The sequence below is a fragment of the Pogona vitticeps genome, chromosome 10 (assembly GCF_051106095.1).
Source record: "Pogona vitticeps strain Pit_001003342236 chromosome 10, PviZW2.1, whole genome shotgun sequence".
Classification (NCBI taxonomy): Eukaryota; Metazoa; Chordata; class Lepidosauria; order Squamata; family Agamidae; genus Pogona; species Pogona vitticeps.
Window position 1 is genome coordinate 27,179,890 of NC_135792.1, and position 27,044 is coordinate 27,206,933.

Sequence of the window (27,044 nt, forward strand, 5' to 3'; positions counted from 1 at the left end):
GGCACCATGGCCATCTCCTTGTCCTCACCGCCGGCGCCAAAGTGTGGCAAACAATGGGGAAGCCACGTCTGTCCTTAGGACTCTGAGCTCGCCGGACGGTGCCCTTCCTGTGGGTCCCTTGCATCCTTTTCTGAAGAAACCACCTGCAGCCAAAGTGTTAATAAGCCCTTGCTATTCCAGCGCATCCCCTCCAAAATACCAGGCACCTGTTATATAAACAGGTGGCCCACCTGTTGCACCCTGCGGGTCTGAAGGAGGGGACAGGGTCCAGAAAAGGTCACAGTGGAATAAATCTGCTGGGAGAGGGTGGGTGTCCCCCTCACCACTCTCCTTCGGTCAGTTTGGTCGTTCACGGTTCAAAACCAAAGTCACTTTTTTGGATACCGAGATGGGGGGGGGGGGAATAACCTAAGTTCCTAAAGGCCTACAGCGTTCCTTTGAGAGCCTGAATACCGTCGCCCCAAAAGATCTTGTGGAGGAGTGGGGCTGCTTGTCAGGTTTCCAGCCTGCTTGAGACGACACAAGCCCCAGATGCGCCAAGCAAGGGCACTTCCCGGGCACCCTGCTCTGTCAGCTGGCAGGCGCTTTGCGTGCAGAGGGGTTTGTGTACGACTGGTTTTCTTCATCCTACCAGGGGGTTCCATGATCACATGGAATCACATAATGGGGGGGAGTTGGAAGGGGCTCTTTCCATTTCCCCCTTGCAAAGGCTGTTTCCGCTGGCTGGCTCTTGCCTTCCCTTCCATGCGCAAAACACCGAAAAATCTCCATGCCTTGCCAACAGCTGGCCTGCCTGAGCCTGCCTCCCAGTTTGGGGGGGGGGGGAATGATCTCTAGTGTTACTTCCAGAAGCCTTCATCCCCTGGGTCTCCCTCCTCTTCCTCCTCAAGGCTTTGGCTGGGCCTGCCAGGGATGGCTGGGCGGTTGCCATGGCGCCAACAGGCCTCCAGCCAAAGTTCTGTGTATGCACCTGCCTGGGAGAAGGCCCGGTTGCTACGGGAACCAGAATAACAGCCCAGACGGATGTGGGCCCCTGGCTTCCTTCCGCCTGGGACTGGAGGCGAGGAGCAGGTCTGTGGTGGTGGAAGGAGCCCCACTGCCCGTGTAGGGCCAGGATCCCACCTTGGGGCTGGAAGGATTTTTTTTTTGTGGGGGGGGAAGGTTGCTTTTCCCCCAGAGTTGGAGCATCTGTGCATCCCCCCCCCAGCACAGGGTCACAACCCCTTTGTTTGAGTTCCCATATCGTATGGAGTGTGCCTTCTGGAAAGGACGAATTGTGGACGGGAGGGCAGGTGGGTCTGAGCCACTCTCTCTGGGCAGCACGTTTGGACCCAGACTGGGTGTTTTGTGTGTGTGTGTGTGTGTGTGTGTGTGTGTGTGTGTGTGTGTGTGTGTGTGTGTGTGTGTGTGTGTGTGTGTGTGTTGGCACATTGAACATAGGAGTGGAGGGGGGGTATTCTGAATGCTTTTGCCTGACAGCAAGTGCAAAGTCCTCTGCATCTCTTGAGGGGAGCTCCTTCACCGCCTCTCTTTCTCTGTTGGCCTCCCACCTGAATTTGCCCTTGGTCTGGAAGGAAGGGTCAGCGCTGGGGGAGTCAGGCGTGTACTTCCCCCCCCCCCCGATGATCTCTGAGCAGGCCATGAAGGCAGGAAGAGAGAGAGACCCTCAAATTCTGAGACTTTTTTTTTGTCCAGTCGTTGAAAACAAGGGTGTTGCTGTTGTTTTTCCAGAAGCTCTGACAGACGGCGCGAGGATGCTGGCAGACCGAGTCCAGAAATCTCTGGGTCCCTGCAAGTCACAGGAAGGATTTCACAGCAAAGTGGTGGCGCCTCGCAATCCAAAGCTGGTCAAAAAAGAGAAAAAGAAGGACGTGCCAGTAAGCTTGTTTGCAATCTGACCAAATGCATTTCCTCACAGAACAAACCCACATATTCGCTCTCCATCTGAACCACTATGTGGGCAAACACCTCTGGAAGCGCGCATGTGAATAACTATTGGTCTGACCAAACTTTGAATATTTTCAAGCCTTTCCACCATGTCACATTTAGGCTAGAATACATTCCTTAATGTGGGATGCTAAAGATCAAATAACATGTTAAAGGGAAAGAAAATTTGCTTTCTCTTGAGAAACACTGTTCCTTAATTTACTTTCTCTTCAGAAACACTTACTTACTTACTTACTTACTTACTTACTTACTTACTTACTTACTTACTTACTTACTTACTTACTTACTTACTTACTTACTTACTTACTTACTTACTTACTTACTTACTTACTTACTTACTTACTTCATTAAAAAAATAAACAAACCTCTCAGGTGTCCACTCACTGAGAGAAAGCCTGCATGAAGAGCAAGTCCTTGGCCTGCTTGCGGAAGGACAGCCAAGATGCGGCCAGCCTGGAGTCCAGTGGGAGAGAGTTCCAGAGTCTGGGAGCAGCCAAGGGCCTCTCCTGATGATCTTAACACCTGGGCAGGATCATAAAGGGAGAATTTGGACCCATGCCTCAGCAAACAGGCTTATTTATTTTCAGTTCTCCTCCATTGATCTGGACCAAACTCTGTTCCAACCCTTCCCATCAGAAATTATTTTCCAGAACTATGCACCTTAAAGACTAACAAGCTTTATTGGTTAGGTGCTTTTGTGGGGCTTCATCCCACCCAATGCATGGAGTCAGGGTTACTTAACAAGGAAAGCCTGTTTGAAAATATAGTCGTTTATGGGGCTTTGCTTCTGCAGCTGACACCATCCGCCTTTCTGAAAGAGATGTCACTGACCACGGAGCAGAAGCTGGCCAGCACCCACGAGGTTCATCTTCCTCGCATCATCCAGCTTTTGGATATGAGCGAAACCTCACACCAGAAGGTAGTTTCTCTTCTCTCACTTCTCTGGCATGATATTGACAGAGGCCTGGACTCTGCCTTGATCTTGCTTTCAAGCAAATGTATGTCAGGTTCTTTCAGCCTTCTCTGAAACAAGCAGCAAGACTTTCTGTGTGTGTGTAAACGTTCAGAGGAATCAGTTGCTGGGCTGATTACCCTGTAACCACAGAAGCTGCATAGAAAGAAATTATGGTGGGGAAATAAATCATTTTCTTTATGAAAATAAGATGAGAACCAGGACCTAAGTTCAGCATTTACTCAAGTCGCTCAAAAATGTACAACTCATGCAATCCCTCCTGGACACCCAGTGGGACTCTCTTCAGAGTAAATATACAAAGGATTGTGCTGTTTAATCTTCATTGAATTTGGAGGTTGTTGTAAACTGTTTTAACATGTATTATGTACAGGCAGTGCAGGAAAGAGCAGGAGAGTGGTTTATACATATTTTAATGAAAGAAAGATGGCCACAGAATAAACAAGGTGCAAGCAGGAAGCTTATGCAAGTTGCCTGATGATGCGATTCCACACCAGGGTAGCCCCATGTCCTGTTATAGGGAAGCTGGTCCTCCATTTGAAGGGCAGCTGGGGAACCACACTTTTGTTTCATGGGCTGGTCCGTCCCAGTATGCTTTAAAAAAGGGAGAGCCCTAGAAGGAGGAGGACTGGGGGCTTCGAAGCTGCCACTGCCCACCACAAGCAGTGCCAACTCCGTGGGTGGCAAACATGGACCTGTTGAGGGGCACCACAATTCGGTTTGAAAGGTCAACCTCGTTTCTAACTGTGAATCTGTGCCTGTAAATTCACAGGCGTGGTTTGGGTAAATCCTTGGGCATTGCAGATGTAGCCCCCCAGAAGGCAGCTTGGGAGGGGTGAAGGGTGAACACATAGGAATTCAGGAGCAGAGGGTGGTGCACAGTGGTGCTCATTGACAGACCGAGAAAACAGAACTAAGCCATAGAACGTCTGTTTTGGTGTCTCGGTGGAAACAAGCTTAGAGGGCCACCTCGCTCCTGAAGTCATACCTTTTCCTCTGAGGAAAAATAGAATTCCACCCATGAATGGAGACACTGCTCGAACTTTAATTCTGTGTTGTTGTTTTTGCAGTTCTCCTCCATTGATCTGGACCAAACTCTGTTCCAGCCCTTCCCGTCAGAAATTATTTTCCAGAACTATGCACCATGTGAACTCTACGAAGTGCCCCTGATTCTGAGGAACAATGACAAAGTATGTGACATTACTGGAATGTGAACATGGTTTGGAGGTGGGGTGCAAGGTTGGGTCTGACTCTGTACTGCAGAACTGCCATATGGAAGGGGAGGACTGGAGCCTGCTTGTTCCTCACTGCGAAGTTACAGTCCTGGCGAACTTTTCAGGGGGTGCGGTGCTTCTCCCATTTCGCCATCCTCTCTGGATGTCGTGATTAATGCTGTGGATGACTAGGGATCAGCCTTCACTGCTGTCTCAACTGCAGCAATTTTGGTCCTGTTTTCATTTGTGGGCCATGTTTGCCCTTAAAGCCACATTATTTGAAGCCAAGGAGGTCTTTGAACTTAGGCTTGGGGGGGGGATGACATGCTATTCCTCTGCTGGAGGCGTACGTGCATGTTCCAGAGTCAAGGAAATGAGGAAGGAACTCTGCTGAGGTATATAGGGGTGTGTGTACGGTGCCGTCAAGTCGGAACTGAGTTACAGCCATTCTAATGGGGTTTTCAAGGTACGTGAGATATTTAAGGAGTGGTTTTACCAGTTCCACTCTCCCAGTGAGTTTCCGTGGCCATGTGGATCTTACCAAAGATGCAAATAGAATACCTACAGAAAAAAGGATAGCTATCCCTATGGGACAAATCTGAGGAAGCCAAATGGCCTGCATGAAGGTAACCAGAAACCTTGATGAGGTTTTGGTTTAATCCTGCCTCCGAATGCCCTATTTTCAGATTCCCTTCTCACTGCATAGTAAGACCTACAGTATTACTATGATTGCTGCTGGTGATGGTGGTGCTACTTTTCCTTGGTTACCATGCTCACCATGGGGTGGTCTGAAGGCAGAAATGAAGCCAGCTTGGTGAAGCTTACTGGGTCTGGGGCTATTTGGATGGGGAACTGCCTAGGGTTCCTTGGAGATGGTGCCTTGAGTTTTCCCTGGGGGGGGGGGAGACATGCAAATGGTACTTCTTGGGAACAGAGGCTGGAACAGAGGCAGTCCAAGCTGTGGCTTCCTCCGCACCCTTTCCTCTTTATTGTGTGTTGTGTTCCTTCATTTGTTTGTTATCATGACCCAAAGGCTCCCTGATGGCCAGCCATTACTCAGGGGGTGCATTTTTGCCAGGGGTTCTGTGCCGCCTGCAGCCTGTGTGCTCTTTGCTTAACTGAGCAATCATGATCAGATTATATGCACTCTGCATCCCTTAATGCTCGTTTCCTATCAAATAAGAGATTGCTTGGAACAGTCAGAAATGGCTTTCCTGCCCTGAGTCGATTTCGCTCCCCTCCTATAGCTTTCCCTAAGTTGCTATTTAAGAGAGCAGCTGGACCTTCAGTCTTCTTGTGTAGCTTGGCCCAAATCAGTCCGAATGTAAGGTTTGCCTGCTTCTTCTGATTAAATCAAGGATGGCTCCCATGTTGAGTCCATTTAGCTCCCCCACCCCATTCCTTAGTTAAAAGACAGGGAGGCAGAGGAACTTTTGGTGGCTGCTCACAGGTACACAAAGGAGCCCTCTTGGGGTGCCCTCTTCACGACGTCCCTCTGTCTGTCCTATAGATCCCACGCCTGGTGAAAGTTGTCCTGGAGAGTTCACCTTATTTCCGGGTCATCAGCCCGAACGACGTATGCAACAAGGTCGCGCCTGGCATGCCCTCAACCTTCCGCATCCTCTTCACTCCAGAGGAGAATAAGGCAAGGCCATCCTTGCCCCTTTGGGTGGGAAGCTGGGGTGACAAGATGTGGCTGTGTTTGCAAAAGAGGGAGCAGGAGATCTGGGAACCAGAAACAGCCCTCGTGTGGAAAGGGCTTCTCTTGTGGGCCCTGCTTCTTTCCTCCTCACCTTTCTCCCCTGTAATTCTGGAAATAAAAGCTTGCCAAAGCACTCCACCTGTTTTCGCCTCCTGCAAGGGCCAATGCTGGTGGAACGAGGGGTGTGTGTGTGTGTAGGTTTCTGTAAGAGGAGGCTTCTGATGCCATAAACTTTTGAGACAAATGGGAGGCCTAGAGTAATTTTGGAGAATTCAGAAACCCAGGGAGAAGGTAATATCTTATTGGACCACCACGGTATAACATGCAGGCTAGCTTTCAAGTCCTAGAGCGTTCTTGATTATCAAGTTGGCTTGCAGGGGAGAAAAGTTCTGAAATCGCCCTGGCTAGGCATTGTTGCAGAAGGTTCTGTAATGTAACCAAAGGTCCAAGATGGAAAGGGCAAAATTAAAGAATCAGCTTGAGGTGCGCCTGTTTCAAGTTCCACCTCAAGGGTTGCAGAATCAGTTGGCTTGCTCCGTCTGTACAGATAAAGCCGCCAAAGGAAACCTCACTGCCCTGCCCTGAGAGGGCACAGCTGTTGTGGGCCTCTGTATCAGAAAGCGGGTGGAATGGGGAAACGGCTGAGCTGCCTTCACCCCTGGGCATGTGGCCAAGAGAGGATAGCGTCCAACGAATTAGAAGACCCAAGAAGGTCCAGGCCTTCTGCCAGATTGCCAGGATAGGGAGAAACAAAGCAAAGTGGGAGGGCGTAAAGATGGGAAGCTTGTGAACGCCTTGGACAGCTCCAGGTGCTACGGCTTGGTTGCCCTTTTGCCATGGAAGCTCCCAGTTTGAGCTTTCTTTCGACCAAGACCATTCTGCCCATGCTCTAGGAAGGGGTGAGCTGGGACCTCCTTCCTGTTTAACTTCCTCTCCTGCAGGATTACTTCCACGAAGTGACCTGCATTACTGAAAGGGAAAAGTTTATCGTCCCCATCCGAGCCATTGGGGCCAGAGGCATCCTGGACTTCCCAGACCAGTTGAATTTTGCCACCTGCCCTGTCAAGTACAATACACAGAAAACGCTGCTGGTGCGCAACATTGGCAACCGAGAGGCCCACTACCAGATCACCACACGGAGGTAAAACCCTGAGTTTTCTGTCCAAACCAGAAGGAGGGTGGAGTTGGTCCTCAGCTGGAGTCCGTGCAGCTGGCAGTGGCTTCAGCTGACCTGCCTTGAGGTTGCCCAGATGTGGGGCTAATGCCCCCCCCGGCCAGTCTTCAGGAGCTCTTGTTGAGTTTTGACTACAGTGAATAGAGGTAGCCCTCAGCCCCTTGGTCTCCCTCCTGTGCAGTAACTTTGAATGGGGAGGGCAACATTCTTGGATTCGGGGTGAATTTGCTGCCCCTGCAACCCGTTGGCAGCTGCCCAGGGAATGCCAAAAATGCCACACTGACGCTGGGACCAGCATCGGTGAGATGGGTATTTGGGGCCCCTGTGACCCATTTAAATTGCCACTCCTGGAGGCCTTTGAGGCATGTCGGGAGCCTCTCCCTACTTGGGCATGCTGTTACCACATGGCCTGCGTTTGAAGAGGCTGAAAGGAAGGGGGCTCATTGCGGTTCTTTCTCCTTGGCACGGCAGACCTTTCTCTGTGGAGCCCTCCATTGGGACCCTCGCTATGGGGGAGACCATGCAGTTCATGGTGGAATTCCAGCCCCAAAGAAGTGGCAACCACAGTGAGGACCTGGTGGTGCATTACGACACAGGTGAGTCTGGCACCAGCTGTGCTTCCCCATTTCCCTTTGGCTTTTCCCCTTCCATCAGACAACAAGATCTGGGAGGCCCATCTTCAGATCCAGTTTTCTTTCCTTTTTTCCCCTTCAGCATTGAAATTGGTTTAAACAACTTTTATTCTCCCCCCCTTTCTTCTTCTTCTTCTTCTTCTTCTTCTTCTTCTTCTTCTTCTTCTTCTTCTTCTTCTTCTTCTTCTTCTTCTTCTTCCTCTTCCTCTTCTTCTTCTTCTTCTTCCTCTTCCTCTTCCTCTTCCTCTTCCTCTTCTCTTTTTTGGAGTCCAACATTGCCACTGTTTTCTCTCAGGGAGACCATCAGCTCAAAGTCTTGACCTTCTGAGGCTGTTTATCACCTTAAGCCAGATGCAGCTTCAGTGCCCATAGGACGCATGGAGCCTCATGGGGTGCCCGTGTCTTTACCTTTGCCTATGCTTTGTGAAGTTTGTTAAAACTGAGCCCTATGCCAGGAAAGCTTGGGTCCTCTTTGCTGAGCAGACCCATCACCCTTTCTCTTCCTGGCTGCCTCTGCTAGGGGAAGACGTCCATGTCAGCTTATATGGAGCGGCTGCAGACGTCAACGTGCGGCTGGACAAGAACTCCCTGACCGTTGAGAAAACCTACATAACTTTGGCCAACCAGAGGTCTGTGGTGATTCACAACAGGAGCAGCATCATTGCGCATTTCCAGTGGAAGGCCTTTGCCACCCCGGAAGAGGAGGAGCAGAAAAAGCAAAAGTAAGCTGAAAGGCTCGGCTGGTTTCCCCAAGGCCTGCCTCCGGTTCATACCTTGAAGGGGGAGAGGTGCTTCACAGGCAGGGATCCGTTTGTGGGCCTCGGGGGGGTTGCAAGCATATCAGTATGTCAAGTGCTGTGTGAGAGCTTTGGCCACGCTTGCATCGACGTGCACATCTGTGTACAGACTAAACACACTTTATGTACACACTTAATGTGTCCAGATTCCCATTCACCCTGCACAGGTTGGGAGAAAGCTTGCCCCTAAGCCATATTAGGCAGGGAGGCCCCATCTGCAGGAAGGTGTGTGTGTGTGTGTGGGGGGGGGGGGTCTGTACCATCTTGGGAAAGGGGCCCCACGGAGGGAGTCCGCGTCTTCATGAAGCGACCAATTCCATGGGGCGTTGCCTTGGCCTCCCTACGGCCTCTTAGTGAATCTGTGTCAGGTCAACAAAGCCTGTCCCCAGGCTGGCTGGGAGTCAACCAGTCCTTCCACAGGGGCTGCCTGGGGTCCTTCGGTGGTCCACCTCCTATCATTTCCCCCACCTTGTTGAACGAGGAGATGCAGAGGGTGTCAGGAGAGGGAGGGGGTGCCTGGGTTCTGACGACCTGATCCATCTCTAATCATCCTGCTGGGCTGCTTGGTTATCCTGCCGTCATGGCAGCTGCTTTCTTTCTGAAGCAGCAGAAGGCTCAGCCTTCCTTTTGAGGAGACAATGGAAGAGGGTCCCCACAGTGTCTCTGCCTGCAAATAACAGAGAGAATTTTGAGACACCAGGTGTGCACCTCTCCGGTTTGAACTCCCTGGCTAGAGCAACCATGTGCTTGCAGGGCTGACTGCTGGTTTTCCACCTTTTTTGGGGGGGGGGACACCCTCCTTGACCTACGATGTGACTTGTTCCCTGTCTCCTTCCCCATGGCTCCAGGCTGTGCCACACATTGCAGGCAGAGGAAGAGTGCCTGCTTGACCAGCTTCTGGCCGACTGCAATATGAACCCTGCCCTTCGGGAGCATCTCTCCATCGTCACCCGGACCTTTCAGAACCGCCAGGCAACGGTGCAGGAAGATGCGATGCTATTCAACAACCACATCTTCACCATGGAGCCCCTGGTAAGCCAAGAGAGGCTTAGGAAGCTGACGACTCAAGCCTCATGAGGCACTTCCCTTAATGACCCAAAGCTGCTTTCCCACCCGCCTCCTTATCTGGGCTCTGTAAGGGAGGATCTTCCCATTCTTTCTGGTCTTCCTTCACTGTTTTGTCTTTAAAATGAGAATGATCTAATGCAGCAGCTAGAGAGTACCGGCCTGCCACTGGAGATGGAAGGCACACGGAGCCAGCTCTCCTTGGTTCATGCTGGCCTAGGGGTTCTTGGGTGGGGAAGGAGCTCTGCTGTGTGGACATCATGCAGGAGGAAAGGTGGCCGCAGCAAAGGTCCTGGCGGAACCAGCTAAAACTGGGTGTGTGTGTGTTTGTGGCTGATGAGGACCCCACTAGGAGCCTCCTTGTAGCACGTCCTGCATCCCTCCAGACCGCACCAGGAAAGCAGCAGCTGGTGTCCATTGTGTGCTTCTGCTTAGGACGTGGTGTCGAAAGTGCTTTGGTGCAACTTGTTACAGTGGAGCCTCCCTGGAGCCACACATCCTTTGTGAACTCTGGCCTACCTTGCATTTCTGTCCTGGCTCATTGCCATAGGATCCGGTGGGCCTTTTGAGCCAAACTCCTGGCTCATTCCGGTTGGCTCTTGGTACCGGACTGGCCTTCTTTCTCTCCTGGTTTGCTCCTGCCTTCTCCAAGCTATGCTCGAGTTGTGGCAGTTGGAAGAGGCAGCCCATGGCTTTGCAAACCCTGCTTTTGCTTCAGGGCCTCCAGTTGGGGGGGGGGGGAGGCCATTGGCTCCAGCCACTCCCCACCCCATGCTCAGGTTCAACCCTGTTGACGAACCATCAGGAGGTTTCTCATGAGGCTCTCCAGAGCATCGGCCTCCTCTCGGGGCTACATGTGCCCAGTCCCTTCGACTCAGAGGAAAGCCCTCTGTCCGTGCCCATGCCCATCGTCCTTTCTCTCTTCCGAGCGTATTCCAGTTTATCTTTATCCTCCTTCAGGGCTGCACCCAGAAGCACAGCCGTGTTCCAGTGAAGGCCAGGTTGGCGCAGAATAACATGGCGCTCTTCTTTATTGGGACTTAAAAACTAAGGTTCTACCAACGCAGCCTAAAATCACATTGGTTCCTGTTGCAGTCACGCCTCGCAGCAGGATATTAGCATCATAGGATTAATGATGCAGATTACTGGTGTGACTTTTTCCCCCTCTTCAAGTACACTGGTATCTTTTTTTATTCTGAAAGCACTGACCTCGGTGTGCTTTCCCTGTCAGAGATCGGTTATGTTGAGATTTGGAAGGTTCTTTTAAGTTACCAATGGGGGCTTTAAGACCCCTCCACAGTAGTCAGGCTACCAGAGCATTTCTTGTTGGCGTGGTATGGCATGCAATGGTGAGCTCCCACTTGAAGGCATTTTGCATGGTGAGGAGGATTGATTTGTTCCTTCTTAACTCTGGTTTTGCTTGAGGGAGCCTGGCAAGGGCGACAATTAGCTATGCTCTGTTAACCCCCTGATTGGATTGTTGCAATGCATTATACATGGGGCGGCTGCCTTTGCAAATGGCACCGAAATGCCAGATAACCCAAAAGAGGGGGGGGGCAAGGGCGAGATTGCCTGGACCCATAGGAGCTGGCTCAGGCTGTCATCCTATGGCAGAATAGCTGTCTGCATGGGCAGCTGGCAACCCTCTCGGAGCGCTGCTTCTCCCTCCTTCCATACTCTGGGGTCATCATCCTGTTACCTGAAGGACTGTCCCTCCTCCTCCTCCTCCTGTGGTGACTCTCTGGGGGGCCTTCCTCTGCCAGGCTCTCCTACCAAATAAGGTGGGTATCGGTGCAGCTGCAAGCTGTTCTATTCAGTGGTGCCCAGTTGGCTGAATACATTCCTCAGAGAAGTTTGCCTGGCACTGATACTAGCACACTGGCATGGCAACCTGTTGGTGCTCGGTAGTGTGATTCTTTTGCTGGTGATTCCACTGGATTTTATTAGGTGCTGTATTGTTTTTGAGTTGTGCAGTTCTTCACTAAAACAGATATATACGTAGAAGAGTGACTAACAAAGAGAAGCATTTAAGCAAAACAGCTCAGCATCTGCTTCGTCCAGTTGTTTTGGTGAAAGTGTGCTGCTTCCCACTCTGTGTGTTAAGGCTGGCGGGAGTGATGATGCCCTTCTAGCTTCTTCAGAGAGCATCTCAAGTTTAGCTTTCTTTGGGATTGGGAAGGAGGCCTGAGATGTCAGCAGGAAAAAGAGCCCCGGTGAGGAAAACCCAGGTGGCTACCAAAGGGCAGAGTGCTTGCTCCTGATTGCTGCGTCGCCTGGATTCCCCTTGCAGCTTCCTGTGCCTTTAGCAGCGAGAGTCACACGGGGGCCACGTGCCAGCTGACTCTTTGGAAATGGAAACCAGAAGGAAGGAAAACCCTGCTCGGGCACTGTCCTTGAAAGGGTGTCCCGGCCCTCTCCTGACTCATGAGGAATGCCACCTGCAAGTGACCTCTTCAGCATCCTGACCTTTCCAGAAGTCAGGCTATTCATCATTTGCCTGCAGATTTCTGAGGGTGATGTAGGAAGGCTGGGATGTGCCCCATTGCAGGTGTCTTAGATGGGGTTGCCTTAGAATGGCTGAGCAAGCCCAAAATCTCTTGGGTGAAACCGAGAGTGACTTCAGCAGCATTTGAACTGCCTTGGCCACCCCATCTGAGGATAAGGACCAGGTCTGAATGGCAGGATGCGGCCACGTCACTTCTTCTGGTTTCAACCACCTGGTCTTTTTGTCTCCATCCGTCTATGGACAGACCGGCTGGATTAAAGCGTGGGCCCTGCCTCGTGGTGGGTTAGTGCCTGCCTTGGTGGTCAAGCTCAGAATAAAATACCTGGGAGGACTATTGTTCCTTTTCTTAATTACAGCTTCTTCCAGGGTTTGATTTTGTCTACTGTGTGTACAGGATATAGTTTGAAAAAAATGTTCCTCTTCTAGAGAGAGAGAGAGAGAGAGAGAGAGGAGGAGGAGGAGGAGGAGGAGGAGAGAGGCCATGTGACTGTTTCCAAAGTGGTCAGCTGAAGAGGCCAGAGGAGGAAGCAGGAGGACCCAGGCTGCTACCAGACGTGTCCTCCTGCTGCAGATGGGGGGGGCAGAGTTTCTGCCCTCAAAGCTGCTGCCTTTCTGGTTCTTACGGACTTGCCCTCCCCCAGCTATCCAGGAATCCTTTGTCCAAGCCCCACAGCATCTGGACTAGCAGTCCCTACCTGATGGTTATTGCATCATCATCGGTGATGGTGGTTTAGCATAGGATGTTTTTTTTGGCTGGGGTCTAGCCTGTTGCAATACCTGTGGCAAATGTTCTGGCATAAGATGCAGATTGCATCTGTCAGTGAGCTCTGCCGTGTTTTTCTCCCCTCTGTTGGAGTGTTTGAGTTATTCATTAATTCCTTATCTGCACAGTTGCAAGGCATCATCTTTATTCCTCCCGCATGGGGAGGTGCTCTGCCTATAAAATCTAAGGGGAAGGTAAAAGTGAAAAAGAGCACAACACCTAAAAGTAGGAGGGAAGAGAGCTGGCCTTGTGCAAAGAGCCATCAAAGGTGTGTGTGTGAGGGGGGGGGAGGCAAGGGCAAAAAATCAAAGAGAAGTGTGGAGGAAGGGGCAAGCTGGGAGGGGAGAGGGTTCCCGGCCTCCCCTTTGGTCCTGTTGCACCAGTGGGGGGGGGGGCGCCCAGGAGCGGTGGCCATGGCTGCTCTCAGCCGCTCTGGCTGGGTCTTCATGGGAGCCAAGGGGAGAAGGCCCTTGGGGCTGTTCCCTGGGGGCTTTTCCTGAGGCTACTGCACCACCCCCAGCCAGTGGCCCTTCTGGACAGAGAGGGGCCCCTTGCAGCAGTTCATACACTAGTAATGCCAGGGTGTTGAAAGGGTCGAGGCGGTTTAGAAATGGCTGTTGGGTTACAAATTCAAGCTGTCAGGCCTCTTGCTGGTGCTTCAGGGGGTTCTGCTCATTCCCAGTTCCTCCTGAAGGAGACCCCTGCCACCTCTTCTCTTCACCTTTAGGAGGGGGACGTCTGGCCCAACTCCACAGCTGAAATCAGTGTGATCTTCCGGCCCCAAGAAGCTGGGATTTATCAGCGCACTGTCTACTGTGACATCTCAGGTATGACATCCGCCCTCTCCCTCCGTTGTTTCAGGAGGCCAGTGTTTCCACACTTTGTGTCTTGTCTCACCTGAGCTGTTGTAGATGCCGGCCAGCCTGCCTATCAGTTTAGATGGGGAGATGCCCTATGCAGTCTGAAGGGCCCCTCATCTCTTGCCTTTCGACAGAGGGAAGAAACCTGTCATGGATGTCTGTTTCATTGCCCTTTTGCAGGGAAGGCAGCTGTCTGAGGATGATATGCGTGTGGCATTTCTTTGTGTGATACTAGTCTGATGTTGGGAAAAGCAAAGCTTGTAATAAGAAAATAAGCCACACAAACCTGTCATGAATTAGACCGCTAAGAGGAAAAGTTCCACAGGTAGAGATGCATTTGTAAAACCAAACCAAACCACAGGACAGAAACCTCCCAATCCTGGGCCTATCCTGGAGGACGTGGTGAGCCCATCACTGGAGGGTGAGCCCCCTGGAGTGGCAAGAGATGCTTCTCCTAACATGAGTTCTCCTCTGCTCCACACCTTCCAAGGTAGCTTGCTTTTCTTTGATGGTTAGTCAGTGGAAGGTGAACACAGATGCATCTGCCATGTTGACAGGGCTTTGAAGGAACTGTGTGCCTGGTAGGAAAATTGTTATCCAAGCAGGAAATACTGATTTTTGTTAATGTGTGGTTTGACTCATAGAGCTAGAATGAATCTCAGAGGTCATTTTCTAGTCCACTTATCACTGATGCAGGGAATCCCTTGCTAGACAACCCCGACCGGTGATGCAGATGGTGGACACAAGAAAGCATCCAAACATAATCCACATACATAGAGTCAACACAGGAAATAAAGGACTCTGGTGAATAGGTGTTCTGCTTTTAAAGACTTAAATTGACTTCTGGAGAATAGTATGGACTTCTGTGAGGATGCAGACTGTGATGGGGATTGGCTTCCAGCTACAATCCCATGTGATCTACTCAGCTGTGAACAGACCAAGGCCCCTCCCTGGATTCCTTTCATTAAGAGGCTGCAGCACTGCAATGTCCTGTGACATATCCCCACCCCGAAGGAAAACATCTGCCTTGGGGATGGCCACGTGCTTCTCCACTTTGCCACTGGGTCCGTGTCATCTTCGTCTTTTAATTGGCTGATCATCTCAGACAAGCCTTATTAAAATCCCCTAATGAGTTCTAACTCAGAGCATCTACTTTGCAGTGGATGCCTTTTCTTAAACATATGGCGAGGGAGGAGCAGCCCAAGAGTGTCCTGGAAGAGCGAAAGGCTTTCCTTAACCTCTCGAGCCTGCAAAGCGGTTGGTCCACTGGGTCTCTTGCACAGAGCAGCTGTGTCTTGCCGCAGAGCCCAGGACCCCTCCGGAAATGCTTGCTTGATGGGACCGAAGAGGGGCTGCTGTTCTGCCAAGGGCCATTTCTCTGAAACGACACCCCCCCCCCCAGCCTGCCCACCCACCAGGTGTGCCTTTTGCAGTTCACTTGAGATTTTCCATCTGATTCCAAAGGGGCTCTTAGATCTGGCAAAGTTCAAAGGCTGGGAGGGACATCATCCAAAGGGATGTGCCGGCATGAAGCCACCCAATTAGATGCATGGGAGAAGCGGGGGTGGGGGTGGGGAAGGGAAAGTGCTTTCTCAGTGGAAGCTTTCCCTCTGTTCTTTGCCCAAATAAATCTCCAGAATAAAAGGTCTGGTGCTCTAAAAGGATGAGTCTCCATGGATACCTTGCCTGGTGCTTTTCTCACGGAGGTGGCAGCAGCAGTGGGATCCTTGGTAGATCCAAGCACTGAGGTGGTGAGGGGAGATCAGAGCAGGTCACTGGTCTCAAGTCTCCGAGGGAGGGAGGGACGAGCTGTGTAGGCTGAGGGGAGCAAAGCCGCTGGCCAGCCCTGAAGCTGTGAGAGCGTGGTGTAGCAGTGGCCCAAGCTTCCTTGATGCCTGAGAGAGGAAGGAAAGGCTGCTCTTCCTCCTCCTCCTCCTCCTCCTCTTCCTCCTCCGTGCTGTACTGCCTCCTTGTGTTTTGGAGAAAGCCCCAGCTTGGCTCAGCTGGCTCTGTGTAAAGCTGTGCCAGAGTGGAGGGTGGTTGGGTGGGGGCCGCAGGGGCAGGAAGGGCAAGAGTGCATGGGGCAGAAGAGGCAGCTGCCAAAGGGCTGATGCAGGAGGGCTGAAGAGGGAGGGAGCTGGCCATGGGGCAGGTCACAAGGTTGTGGGATGCCCTGCCACCTGAATTGGCTGCCTCCTTCTACTTGAGCTCCGTCTGAATGCTTGGCACCTGGAGGCAGGGCCAACAACCCAGTGGCTCCAGGAGCCCCCCCGACTCTGAACCTATTGAGCCAGAGATGGCTGAACAAAATCAACCACAGGAACCCATCTGGCCACTTTTGTCAAGCTGCTTTGGCCAGCAGCAACTGAACAGGCCAAGCTCGTCCCGACTTCCAAGCAATTTCTTTGCCCAACTAAGGTGTTTCCACACTGGACCCACTTCTGGAATGCTGCCCTCTCTGCGCATCAGTTCTCTGAGCTTGATGCCTTGATCAGAATATCACAGCATGGCATGTTCATGTTTTTTTTGGAGATAGTGACACACACACACACACACACACACACACACACACACACACACACACACACACACACACACACACACACACACACACACACACACACACACACACACACACACAGAGTTCTGCAGTTCAAGGGAGACCCACGTTCTTAGTTCTCACATGCCTGCTGCTGGGCCCAGTTTCCGCTTTATGTTGAAATGCTTGGAAGCACCGCCATCTTTGCGTCTTGTCTCCTCAAGTGGGGGATTGTTGTCTCCGCAGGCCGAGAGAGCAGGCTCCCTCTGCGCATCAAAGGAGAGGCCATGGGCCCCAAAGTGCTCTTCAACTTTGACCAGCTGGACATTGGGAAAATGTTTGTTGGATCAGTCCACAGTTATGAGGTGAGCCCTGCTAATGAATCCGAATAGGGCCCTGTCACCTGCAAAGGATGCCGTTTCATTTCTCCAATTTATTTATTTATTTATTTGATTTATACCCCGCCCATCTGGCCTATAAGACCACTCTAGGCGGCAAGGTACAGATGCCGCCTTTCATCGGACTGCTGGCTGCCACCTTCCAAATGTGGGGTTGTTCTGGCTCACATCAAAGACTTCTTTAGGTTCCCAAAGGGCATGACCCCCTTTCCTGAAAAGGAGGACGGGGATCCCTGGCTGCTGAAGTCTGCTATAGAAACAGACTTGGTTCCCAAAGCAGCTGTCCTTTGCTGGTGGTATCGTCCGATGGGCAGCCTTTGCGTGTGTGTGCAGACCTTCCCTTGGAACGAGTGTTCATCCCCAACTTAAGAAGTGATCCTTTATTTAAAAGGCAAGAGAAATTTCAGGGTGTGGTCTTTCTGGGTTGTTAGATGTTATAAGCAGCACAAATGGCAAAAACACAGAAAATTGCTTTGCTGGGGCTCTACTTACAGTCACAGCATACATTTCCCATTTGGCTGCAAGATTTTTTTCAGTGTGGATTTGGACACAAGATGCGCAGTTGAGGACGGATGGAGCGATCGTGGTGCCTCCCCTATTAGAGCCATCCCATGTCTTCTGAGCCGTCCGTCAGCCTAATGGGAAACCTTGTCGTATAAGGGGAAATATGGGAGCCAGGAGTCCTCCAAAATAAAGGAAATGTACTTGTTGCTGTGAATGAGACCTCTTCAGATACCACTGCCAAACTCAGGAGACTTCGTTCCATCGCCCATCTTTTTGGGACAAGGAACGTGCTCCACCCTCAGGATTGGGAGAAAAGTCTTTTCCCAGCTGGATAACACGGATCTGTTCTGCCTCGGAGGGAGATCCGGACCATTCCTCTCTATTCGCGCTGCCCCTCCTCCTTTGTTGCAGGCTGTCCTTTCCAACGAAGGAGCCATCGATGCCCTCTTCAACTTGACATGGCCGTCCAGCGCCCTGGCCTCTTGCTTCACCTTCCAGCCAAGTGAAGGGATAATTGAGCCGGGGAGCCACCAGGCCATTCATATCACCTTCAGCACCACCCTCCTGGGACACTTCTCAGAAGAGTTCAAATTCAACGTGAACGGATCCCCCCAGCCTGTCCGTTTGGTGATCAGGTAAGCACTGGGGAAATGTGGGAGGTGATTTAAGGAAAGGTCCAGTGTGGATGTTTGATACACAAGCAAACACCCCGTCTCTAGTCATGGGACTCCTTCTGCCATGCTCTGTGTGCACTTAGCTTTGCGCTTGAGGCACACGCTGAGGCCCAAGAAAGAGTATCTGGGAAGCCTCAGTTGCCCACCCCATTTCTGTCAGGCTCTGGCTACCTCCTCTTTGGGGACGGCAGCCTGGGCTCTGGGCTGCCTCTACCACCCTAGGCAGCCTTTCCCTCTCTGTTTCCCCTCCCAGTGGCTGCGTCATTGGACCGACATTCCATTTCAACGTGCCCTCCCTCGATTTTGGGGACGTCTCCTTTGGTAAGTCTTTGCCTTGTGCAAACTGTCATCCCATGGAGGACTTGTAGTACAAGATGCCTTGATGGGCAAGGCCGGCTTGCGATGGTGATGTTGGTCTCATTGAAGCTGGAGGACTCTACTTGCGCTCCCATATGCAGATTTTTGTGCTGCTCTCTGATTATTAGTTGATGGGAAATGAAATGGGTGGAGGTCTGCCTCTTCCTTGTCATGCTTGAAGATGTCTCAAAGTAATGGGCTGGTCTTTGTTGTCGGGCTAGGTGGTCCCTCTCGTGGGGATGGATCAGCCCTCCCCAACCGCATGGCCTCTCGATGGGTTGGGCTACCATCTTGCAGAGTGGGGCTGCTAGTTGTTGTAAGGCAACACATCTGGAGGCTAAGGTTTTGGAGGAAGTTTGATGGAGCCGCTCAGCCTCCTTGCTCTCCTTGCGGACTCAGACACCGTTCCCTCTTTCACTGCTGCAAATTCATCTTCTTAAGCCTGGTTCCCCCTCTCTTATTAATTCAGAACATTCCCATCTCAACTTAGATTCTGGCTCTTTTGTTGCAGCTTCATAAAAAGCTGATCTGATTTAGCTCTGGTTTAAATGTAAAATCAATAACAGTGCAGCCGGGTGCTGGTGCCAAGATGCCTTCCCTCCTCATTTTCAGGCGGTTTAAGGGAACTCATTCGTTCCATCATTCCACACCATTTCATTTTGCTTCTCTCTTTTTCCCCCTGAGTTTTCTGGGGTGTGGTGGGGAATAAATTAAAAAGCAGAACTTAACAACTCTCTCTGAAAAAGGTACAAAACCAATACTCGAGGAATTATGGCTTTCCTTCCCTTTACCACAACAGGCTGCAGCTGAAAACATGGAATTCTGTACAGCATTTGTCACTTCTGGACGTGGTCGTCCAGGGCCAGCCAGGCTACCTGCTTAAAGCTCTTCCACGCAGAGAGTGGCAAAGCCCGCCGTGGCCTTCTCTCGTCAGCCTCTGGCCCAGAAAGAGCAGCTCCATCAAGAGGGGCTGCTATCTTGACTGGTTTCATAATGAAAGGATTTATCGATTGCTTCTCAGTGATGGATAGTCACAAAAATATATAAACACTGCCTAAAACCAGATAAAAACAATTTTAGAATGTGAGGTGAGCAAATTCCGTACACTTGAATTGGTCCAAATTAATTGGTCCTACAAAGAGCTTTCCAAAAACAGAGCAGCTGGCAGTGTTGTTTTCAACAGCACCAAGACTAAAAACTAAAACAGTGTACATTCTTACAGCCAAAACAAACACAAGCAACACCCATCAAGCAACAGACAGAAAAACTTCCATCCCTAAATCCTGGTGGAATAGAAATGTAGTTGGTCCCGGGTGAGGCAGGCAGGGAGCACCAAGGTCACAACCCACCAGACTGCGTGGCAGCCGCGTGGCAGAGCTCCTCCCTGCGGCTTCCTGAGGGGCCAGCCCTTGGCCTTCCACCTTTGGCCCTGAGACGTCAGAGAGTGGGTTGCGGTTGACCTGGCCACTCTTGGGGTAAGGGAAATAAGAGGGTTGGGGCCCTCTTGGTCCCGCTGAGCCCCTGGAAGCTGCTCCTTCCCTTTCCCTCTGCAGGCTTCCCCCGCACCTTGTCCTGCTCCATCAGCAACACCTCTTTGGTTCCCATGACCTTCCACCTTCACGTCCCCGGTGATGGCAGCGGAGAGCCAAGCGCCACCAGCCAAGACCAGGCCTTAGACATCTCAAGGCCGACGTGGAGAAAGGCACACGCCGGGGCTGCCAAGCTCAGGGAGTTCACCATTACCCCCAGCCGTGGAACCATCCGTTCGCAGGCACTCATGGATGTCAAGGTAGGGGGCTTCCTCGGACCCATTCTTGATCGGTGAGGCACAGGGAGAATCTGATGGAACTTCATGCAATAGACAGCACAGGATGGAAAGACTGTCTTAGCCGTAGGAAGGGGTTTTTTGCAAAACTGCCGTTTTGAAGGACAGCAGCTGTTGAGCCGTCAGTGCCGTCTAAGCTGGAAGAAGTCAGAGGAGAGGGTCAGTGACTCAGAAGGAAAGGCACCCAACTTTTCCTGGTTCCCTTCTTGCACCTTCCAGGCCTTTCCCCTTTCTCCTCTGTTCTTATTACTGCTGCTCCTTTCCACAAACACTGCTCATGGCCATCCCAGGACCCTGCTCTCCTCACTCAAGGCCTCTCCCGCCACCCTCCGTTCCCTATTCAGAAAAGCCCCGGCTGAACCTCTTTCTCTCCCAGCCCTGCAGTCCATGTTCTTGGGTGAGCTTAGGGGCAATGCTGGGGTTAACTGGGACACCCCCAACTATCTTAAAAGGCACAGAGGCATTTGCTTTAAACAAGTGCCAGCAGCCACTCTGGCTGACCCAGAGTATTCTGGAGGGGAAGCAGGTTCAAAACCCTTTTCCAGAAATGCCCTCTTTATATGGGGAAGGTTCAAAAAACCCCTTCACGGCCCAAGCCCCAGTGGGCGGGCGAGTATTTCTAGGAATTATAATCTTACCGTAAAGAAGCCCAAGTATGGAATTAGAAACGGGAAGGGAACAAGAGTTCATTTGAGGAAATCAGAGTTTACAGGCATTTAGAGGCAAAGAGCACAAGCAAGGAGGGGAGAAGGCCAACGGGAACCTCGTGGTGCTTCACCCCCAGTGATGTTTGGACCAGATGGTTTTTGGTTCTTTGCTGCAGGGAGATATTTTTCAGCCTCAAGGCTATATTTGACGGGAATCGTGACTCCAAGCCCATGAGTCCAGAGGGCACAAAAGCAGGGGGGACCCAGGCATTTCAGATCCTCTGCCTCCCCCCATCCAAAACCATAGGTCTTACCATCTGCCTCTCTGAAACTGCCTTCAGCCTGACTGTTTCCACCCGGCACCCTTCCATGGATGCCCACCCCCCCCTTGATTTCCTTTCCCTTCCCTTCCCACTGCAGGGGTTTGGGGGGCTGCTCTCATTCTGGCAATACGCACGGCTGTTTTCCCACCTGACTCGGATGACACACGGACCTCCCTGGGAATGAGGAGCCTGTTTCAGAAGGGTGCCCTCCTTGGGGTGGGTCTGTCTTCCCCCACTTGCTGTGCCTGCAGTCTCCCTCCCCTCTCCCCAGCACCCAGCGCCCAGCTGGAGACTCCCTCGTTGGGGAGGGGGCCGCGCGCACTGTTTGCTGTGCTCGCTGCTGTTTTTGGTTTGGCAGGAGAGCATGGAAGAGTCTCAGGGAGTGTGACAGGCCTTGCTTGGGATTCCTTAGGCCACCTATGCGTGTGGACAGTGTGGGTGTGTCTGTGTGTGAGGGGCCCTCGGTGGCAGTGAGAGCAGAGGGCAGAGTCCTGCGCCCGGCGGGCAGAGGGGACGTTGCCCACGGCCCCCGTCCAGTCCTTTGATTCAGGGGCTCCCAGGAGGGGGCTTGACGTGGTGGGGGGGAGGGTGCTGAGCGGCTGGGTGCTTTCACTCACTCCTGTGAGTGTCCTGATGGGTCAGAACTACAACCGTGTGGGGTCTTTCCTCTGGCTGCTTTTGCTGCAACTCTTGCCCTGTTTTATTTGACTGCTTTCTTTCTTTCTCTCTCTCACACACATCAACCCAGCTTCCCATTTTTTAAAAAAACGATGAGATCTCTGTGGTCCATATAAAATACAGTGCTGGAGCAGTGGTGCCTTTATTAGACCACTAAGAAAAATCATGCCATCTGCTAGCTTTCATGGACCAGAAGCCCACTTCATCAGGCATGCACCAACGTCTTAGATTCCCCAGACATGCTTCTTAGGCATATTTTTGAGAGGGTGCAGGCTGCGTTGGAGTTGTGGTCATAAAGTGACAGCTGAGGAAGCTGTTGATGGGCAATAATTCCCCCCCCGACCCCCAAGCTCCTCGACCAAAGAAGCTCAGAATTATGCATCAATCTTCCCGGCATGGCCTGTCTTTGGAAATCCCAAGTTCTCCTTCAGCTGGGAAACAGGGCAACACACAAACCCCAGAGTCCTCCATCTGGGGCTTGACATGAAGATTTAGCAAGCTCGCTAGGCAGAGCCAACTGGAGCCAGGTTAAGTTGAGCCCAATTAAGTCAAATTAATATTACCTAGTTAGTAGTTAGAAGCAGGTGTTTCCTTCAGGAGGCAGTCCTGCTCTGCTGATTTTGAGGCGTCCCACATCTCCTTGTTGGTCCAGGGGTTTACTTCTGACACATGCCCATGTCCTTCTTTAGGGTGAGAGTTGGGAAATGCTCAAAGGGGGAGGGGGCAAGCGGTGTGGGTGTGGGGGTGTGTATAACCTTTGCTCCTCCTGTAACCTGAATTCTCACTCCCCTTTTACATGGCAGGTCACCTTGTGTTCCAACACGGTGAAGGTCTATGAAACTGCCCTTGTAGTAGATGTGAAAGGCAGTGGAGAAGATGTCCTTGCCCTCCCCATCACAGCAAGGTATGGCTGGTTGCCTGCCTCCCTTGGCTAGCAGGGAGTGTCATCCTTTGCCCCCCCCCTGCCGGTAGGGTGGGCTTGGCTTTGTGCTAACATCCCTCACTTGAGCATCTGGGTGCCAAGGCAAGAAAGGAAGACAGGGGTTGCTTTTCCTCCCTCTGTGAGCTTGCTTTGCCCATATTTCAAGGAAGCCTGGAGATGCTCAGCCAGCAAAATCTGCTTCCTCCGACTGACCTTTGGCACTTGGGATGGGGATCCTCCCTCCAAACAACTAAAGCACAGGCATGGGGGACCAAGGTGGAGAGCCTGGAAATGTCACTTTTCAGGCGACAGTCCCCAGCCTCCCTCCTGCCCCCCCCCAGTCATGCTGGCTTGGGGATGCTGGGAACTGTAGTCTGAAAAGTGACATTTCCAGTTTCTGCCAACTGAACATTGAGTAAGGCAGGAGGAGACATTTATTGTAAAGCAGAGCAAGTAGCATCTAAGTTGCTTTAGGACAGGCTTAGGATGCATGGCTTCCGGCCACGATCCGAGCAGGGCAGTCGGAATAATTGATGCTTTGTGGAAAGGCCGATGGTTGCAGGCCTCCTTTTTGTTCTGGTCACATGGTGGGACTCCAAGGAGGCTCCAGGGTGTGTGTGTGGTGTGCCCAGAGGAGCTCCTGAGGCAGCCGAATCTCACAAGGTGAGGGACACTGGAGCAAAGCAGTGCTTGGAGGAGAGGCGGGGGGGTTATGTGCCTCTCCGAGGGAGCAAGGGTGCCCCTGACCTTCGGCTCCCACTCAGCTGGGGATGGTTTTCAGCAAGGCCAAAGCATGGACTGGATTCATCCGCTTCCACGCGGACACGGCAAATGCCCAGTGGCGGCCCGTTTAAGGCTGGAGTCATCAGCGCATTTGCCTGTGGGCTGAAGATGCATTTGGTTTGACAGCTGATGCTGATAGATGAACAACTTTGTTCTCGAGGCTCAGAAGGGCGCAGGAGGCAGAGACAAGGAGGAGGGGCCGGGGGAGGGCATCTTGCAGGGCAGCTGACTTGTCTTGCAAGGACTGATTTGTCTGGGATATTTTCTCCTTTCTCTCCTTCGCTGACGGCAGATTGCGCCTGTTCTGGTGACAAAGGTCCTGGTTTTATCAAGGGCAGTTTAACAGGGCCTTCTGGAAAGAGGACCGGGCAGAGCAGAGCAGGGTCCCTTGATGGGCACCTCAGGAAGGCTGCAAGTGCAGCCCTCTTGGGGCCCCTGCCCACCCCTGCATTCTCAGCCCTAACCCTCCCACCATGGGTATCCTGATGACTTCCCAAAGCGAGGAAAGAGCAACTATTTATAAGACTCTCTTATACATTTGTCCTTGGAGTCGTGCTTGGGTGGAGGACCTCTGAACCCTCCATCAGGATGACGGGCAGTCCTCAGGGCCACCTTAGAAGGCCACGCCCTTCCCCGCCCCATAGAGAGAAGCTCGCCCTCGCTCCTTCCCTTTTCACTGAGGCTGATGAAGAGAGAGCCTCCTCGTTGCTGGCCCTCTTTCCTGGTCCACGAGCTGAAGCTGGACTCTTTCAGCATCCAAACCCTCTGGGGATCCAGCCTGCTGGCCAGGTGAGGATGGGAGACAAGGCCACGCCTCCCGTGGGCAATGGGGAGCCTGCTCAAAGAGCTTTGCTTTTGTCTCCATGAGGGATGCATCGGTGTTTTAGGACCAGGTGCTTTCCAGTCTTGCTCATGACCATATGGCTGACAAGTCTCTCCCTGACAGTGAAAAATGGGCTATGCCTTCCTGTCAGAGAACAGACCTAAACAATCTTTACTCTTTGTTTGTTTGCTTATTTAATGGACTAGATGTCTCACACCTCAGCTGCACGTAGCGAATCCCACGGTGAACTTTGGATGCTGCTTTTTGAAGTTCCCGTACCAGCAAGTAGCAACACTTGTTAATGACAGTGACCTTCCAGGATGCTATGGTGTTCTTCCCCAGGTTGGTCTAGTTCTTCCTTTTCTGTTTTGAAGAGCTTGATGCTGGGGAGGGGGGCCGGCAGGGCAGGGAAATTCCTCCGAACCAATCGGGAACTAGAGCAACTGTGAAAATGAGAGGCTTCTGCCTGGGTGGGTTCTCCAGAGCGCTGGCTGGGGGTGGCCACTTTGGAGCCAGGTGGACGTTTGCAAATCAGTGATAAGAAGGGCCCGGGAGGAGAAGAGGGGAAATGTTTATAGCCTGTCGTGTCAGCTTCCAGTATTTGGCTCCAGGATAGCCAAATCTTCTGCTGCTGAGCGTTTAAGAGTCCCAAAGAGTCCTATAAAGTGTGTTGAGATGGAGGCTTAATTCTTTAGGAGACATCAAGCCATTCAGGCTTAAATACATTTCAAATTATGGAAGGAACAGCTCTCTTCATGGAAAAGGTGCTGACAGCCTGGCAGGTGAACTTCATCAGGCAGGGAGGCCATGAGTCCGTCCGTCCTGAAAGCTGGCTCTGCTCTTCTCGTCTCTGTGCAGGAGAACGACCAGCCTCCTGCCCTCTTGCATTCCAGCCCCTTGCCCTGTGGGATCATTGCTCCCCACTCCACCACGGAGATCCCCCTGGTCCTGGAGGTCCAAGAAAGAGGGCGGCAGGAGGCCGTTGCCCACATCGCTGTCTTTGGGAGGCCAGACTCCCCACTGGTGAGTAGACGTGGGGCACCAGGTGGAGAGAGCAGAAGGAGCCGGTACGAAGAGCAGGCCTCGTCTTGCCATGAGGGCATAGCAAGTCACGGCTGCCTGTGTTCTTCTTCAAGGGGTTCTGAAACAGGTCCTTCTGCAGGGCCAGCTCATCACTGAGGAGCCACTGGGTTGCTTTGCTCGAACCAGCAAGTTCACCCGATGGGAAGCTCTGCTTCCCTTGAGAAGCATTTCTCTCACAAGTGATGGAGGGGGGCTGTTTTTCTTAGCATGAGCTTGCCTCGCCTCTGAATCTTTCAAATTAGCTTGCTCTGTTTTGACACCGGCTCAGTTTGCTCAAGCACACAGTTCTGAATAAATCCGATTGCTGGAGGGCAAGCAGGCAAGTAAGAGGAAACACACGGCCCCTTTATTTTTTTTATTTTAACCCAAAGCAGGAGGCTTACCCCACCTACTCACAGGTGGAGTCCAAGCATCCTCCACCTTAACATTCATAGCTGAGGTTTTTATGACCTGTGTGGCTTTCTCTCCACCTTCTCAGCCTGTTTCATTTCATTTATATAGAAAATAACTGGTTGCAGTAACTGCCTGTGTTAACTGGAGCTCACCTCTCACTGCTGATGACAGCATAGCCCTCCTGCTCTTCATAGTGAGCCGTCCCTCTTGTCTGATCGTGCTTTGGCTTCTAATGTTTCATCATTCATTGCCCCTTAACAGAAGAACCCCCCCCCCTCAAACCTGTCCAGTGGGCAAACGATTATAGAGTGGGGCTTTGTTGTTGTTTAGTCGTTAAGTCGTGTCCGACTCTTCGTGACCCTTCATGGACCAGAGAGCACGCCAGGCCCTCCTGTCTTCCACTGCCTCCCGGAGTTGGGTCAAATTCATGTTGGTTGCTTCGATGGGGCTTACTGTGGCAAAATGATATCTTGAATATTTTCATTTTGGAGACACTGACAACACTTTTGGGGTTGGAAACACTTCTCTTTTGCACTTCCTTTTTGCCTCACATGACCTGAAAGCAAGGCCTTGTTAATGTTTATTTTGGGGTTGAAAGCACGAGTCTCTTCCTTCACCCCCTCTGAAGAGCGGAGGCAGTGGGACTGAGGCCTCGGGGTGGAGAGGGCAGGAGACTCCCCTGGGGGACCCACGTCAGTCCTCTCTTCCTAGTTGGAGATCTTGGACTGAGCACCTGATATGTTCGTCTGGAGACCGACCACCTTGCCCCACAGCCGGGGTGTGCTGCTAACTATCCTTCTTTGCTCTGCTTCCTGGTCTCCTATTGAGCAGGCAATCCAGCTGGTGGGCATCGGAGAAGGGCCTGTGGTTCACGTGCATCCCGGCAAGCTTGATTTTGGCAACATCCAGGTCTTAACCGATGTTTCCCAGACGCTCTACCTTTCCAATCAGTCCGTGATTCCTGCACCGTTTGAGGCGCGGATGGTGAGTAGGGCTAAGAGGAGCCTCTAACACAATATAAGCCGCACATTGCCTGGGACAGAATGTTCCCCGGAGACGCCGTGGCCCAAGTCTCTATGAAGGCTTCTCCCAGGACCAGGATGGTCAGCCGTTGGAGGGGTGGAGTGCATGGGTGTCTGGGCATGTCCGGCCTTGGCGGGGCTCTTGTGGGTCTGGCTTGCTGCCTCTGCTGTCCTTTCCCTGCTCCTCCTCTGCACAGCAAGACATAGCCGTACGGTTTACACACCAGCGTGGTGGATGGCAAGGAGTTGCAAGGCCTAGGATGTGAGGAGTGTTGGATGTAAAGCCAGCAAAGCCTGATGTGGGAGAGAAACACCCTCCCACTTGCTCAGGTGCCTCTCCAGTAATAATTAGTATAATGAGAGCTCATAAAGAAGGTAAGAGGAAAAGGAGCAAAGGGATCTCTGGACCAACAGCTTTGCACTTGCAGACAAAAATATTCCAA

General features: G+C 52.0%; 1 protein-coding gene across 1 annotated transcript in view; it reads left to right on the plus strand.

Moving 5' to 3' along the window:
• Positions 1-929: 929 nt before the first annotated feature.
• Positions 930-27,044, plus strand: part of HYDIN (HYDIN axonemal central pair apparatus protein) — an 86,638-nt gene continuing 60,523 nt past the window's right edge. The window contains exons 1-18 of the mRNA XM_078380547.1: positions 930-1,071; positions 1,732-1,877; positions 2,741-2,866; positions 3,988-4,107; positions 5,642-5,776; positions 6,775-6,974; positions 7,479-7,603; positions 8,160-8,361; positions 9,285-9,468; positions 13,498-13,597; positions 16,416-16,534; positions 17,483-17,706; positions 17,999-18,066; positions 19,656-19,891; positions 22,379-22,479; positions 24,310-24,445; positions 24,962-25,126; positions 26,411-26,563. Coding sequence (XP_078236673.1) covers positions 930-1,071; positions 1,732-1,877; positions 2,741-2,866; positions 3,988-4,107; positions 5,642-5,776; positions 6,775-6,974; positions 7,479-7,603; positions 8,160-8,361; positions 9,285-9,468; positions 13,498-13,597; positions 16,416-16,534; positions 17,483-17,706; positions 17,999-18,066; positions 19,656-19,891; positions 22,379-22,479; positions 24,310-24,445; positions 24,962-25,126; positions 26,411-26,563 — 2,682 coding nt within the window. The remainder of the gene's footprint in view (positions 1,072-1,731; positions 1,878-2,740; positions 2,867-3,987; positions 4,108-5,641; positions 5,777-6,774; positions 6,975-7,478; positions 7,604-8,159; positions 8,362-9,284; positions 9,469-13,497; positions 13,598-16,415; positions 16,535-17,482; positions 17,707-17,998; positions 18,067-19,655; positions 19,892-22,378; positions 22,480-24,309; positions 24,446-24,961; positions 25,127-26,410; positions 26,564-27,044) is intronic.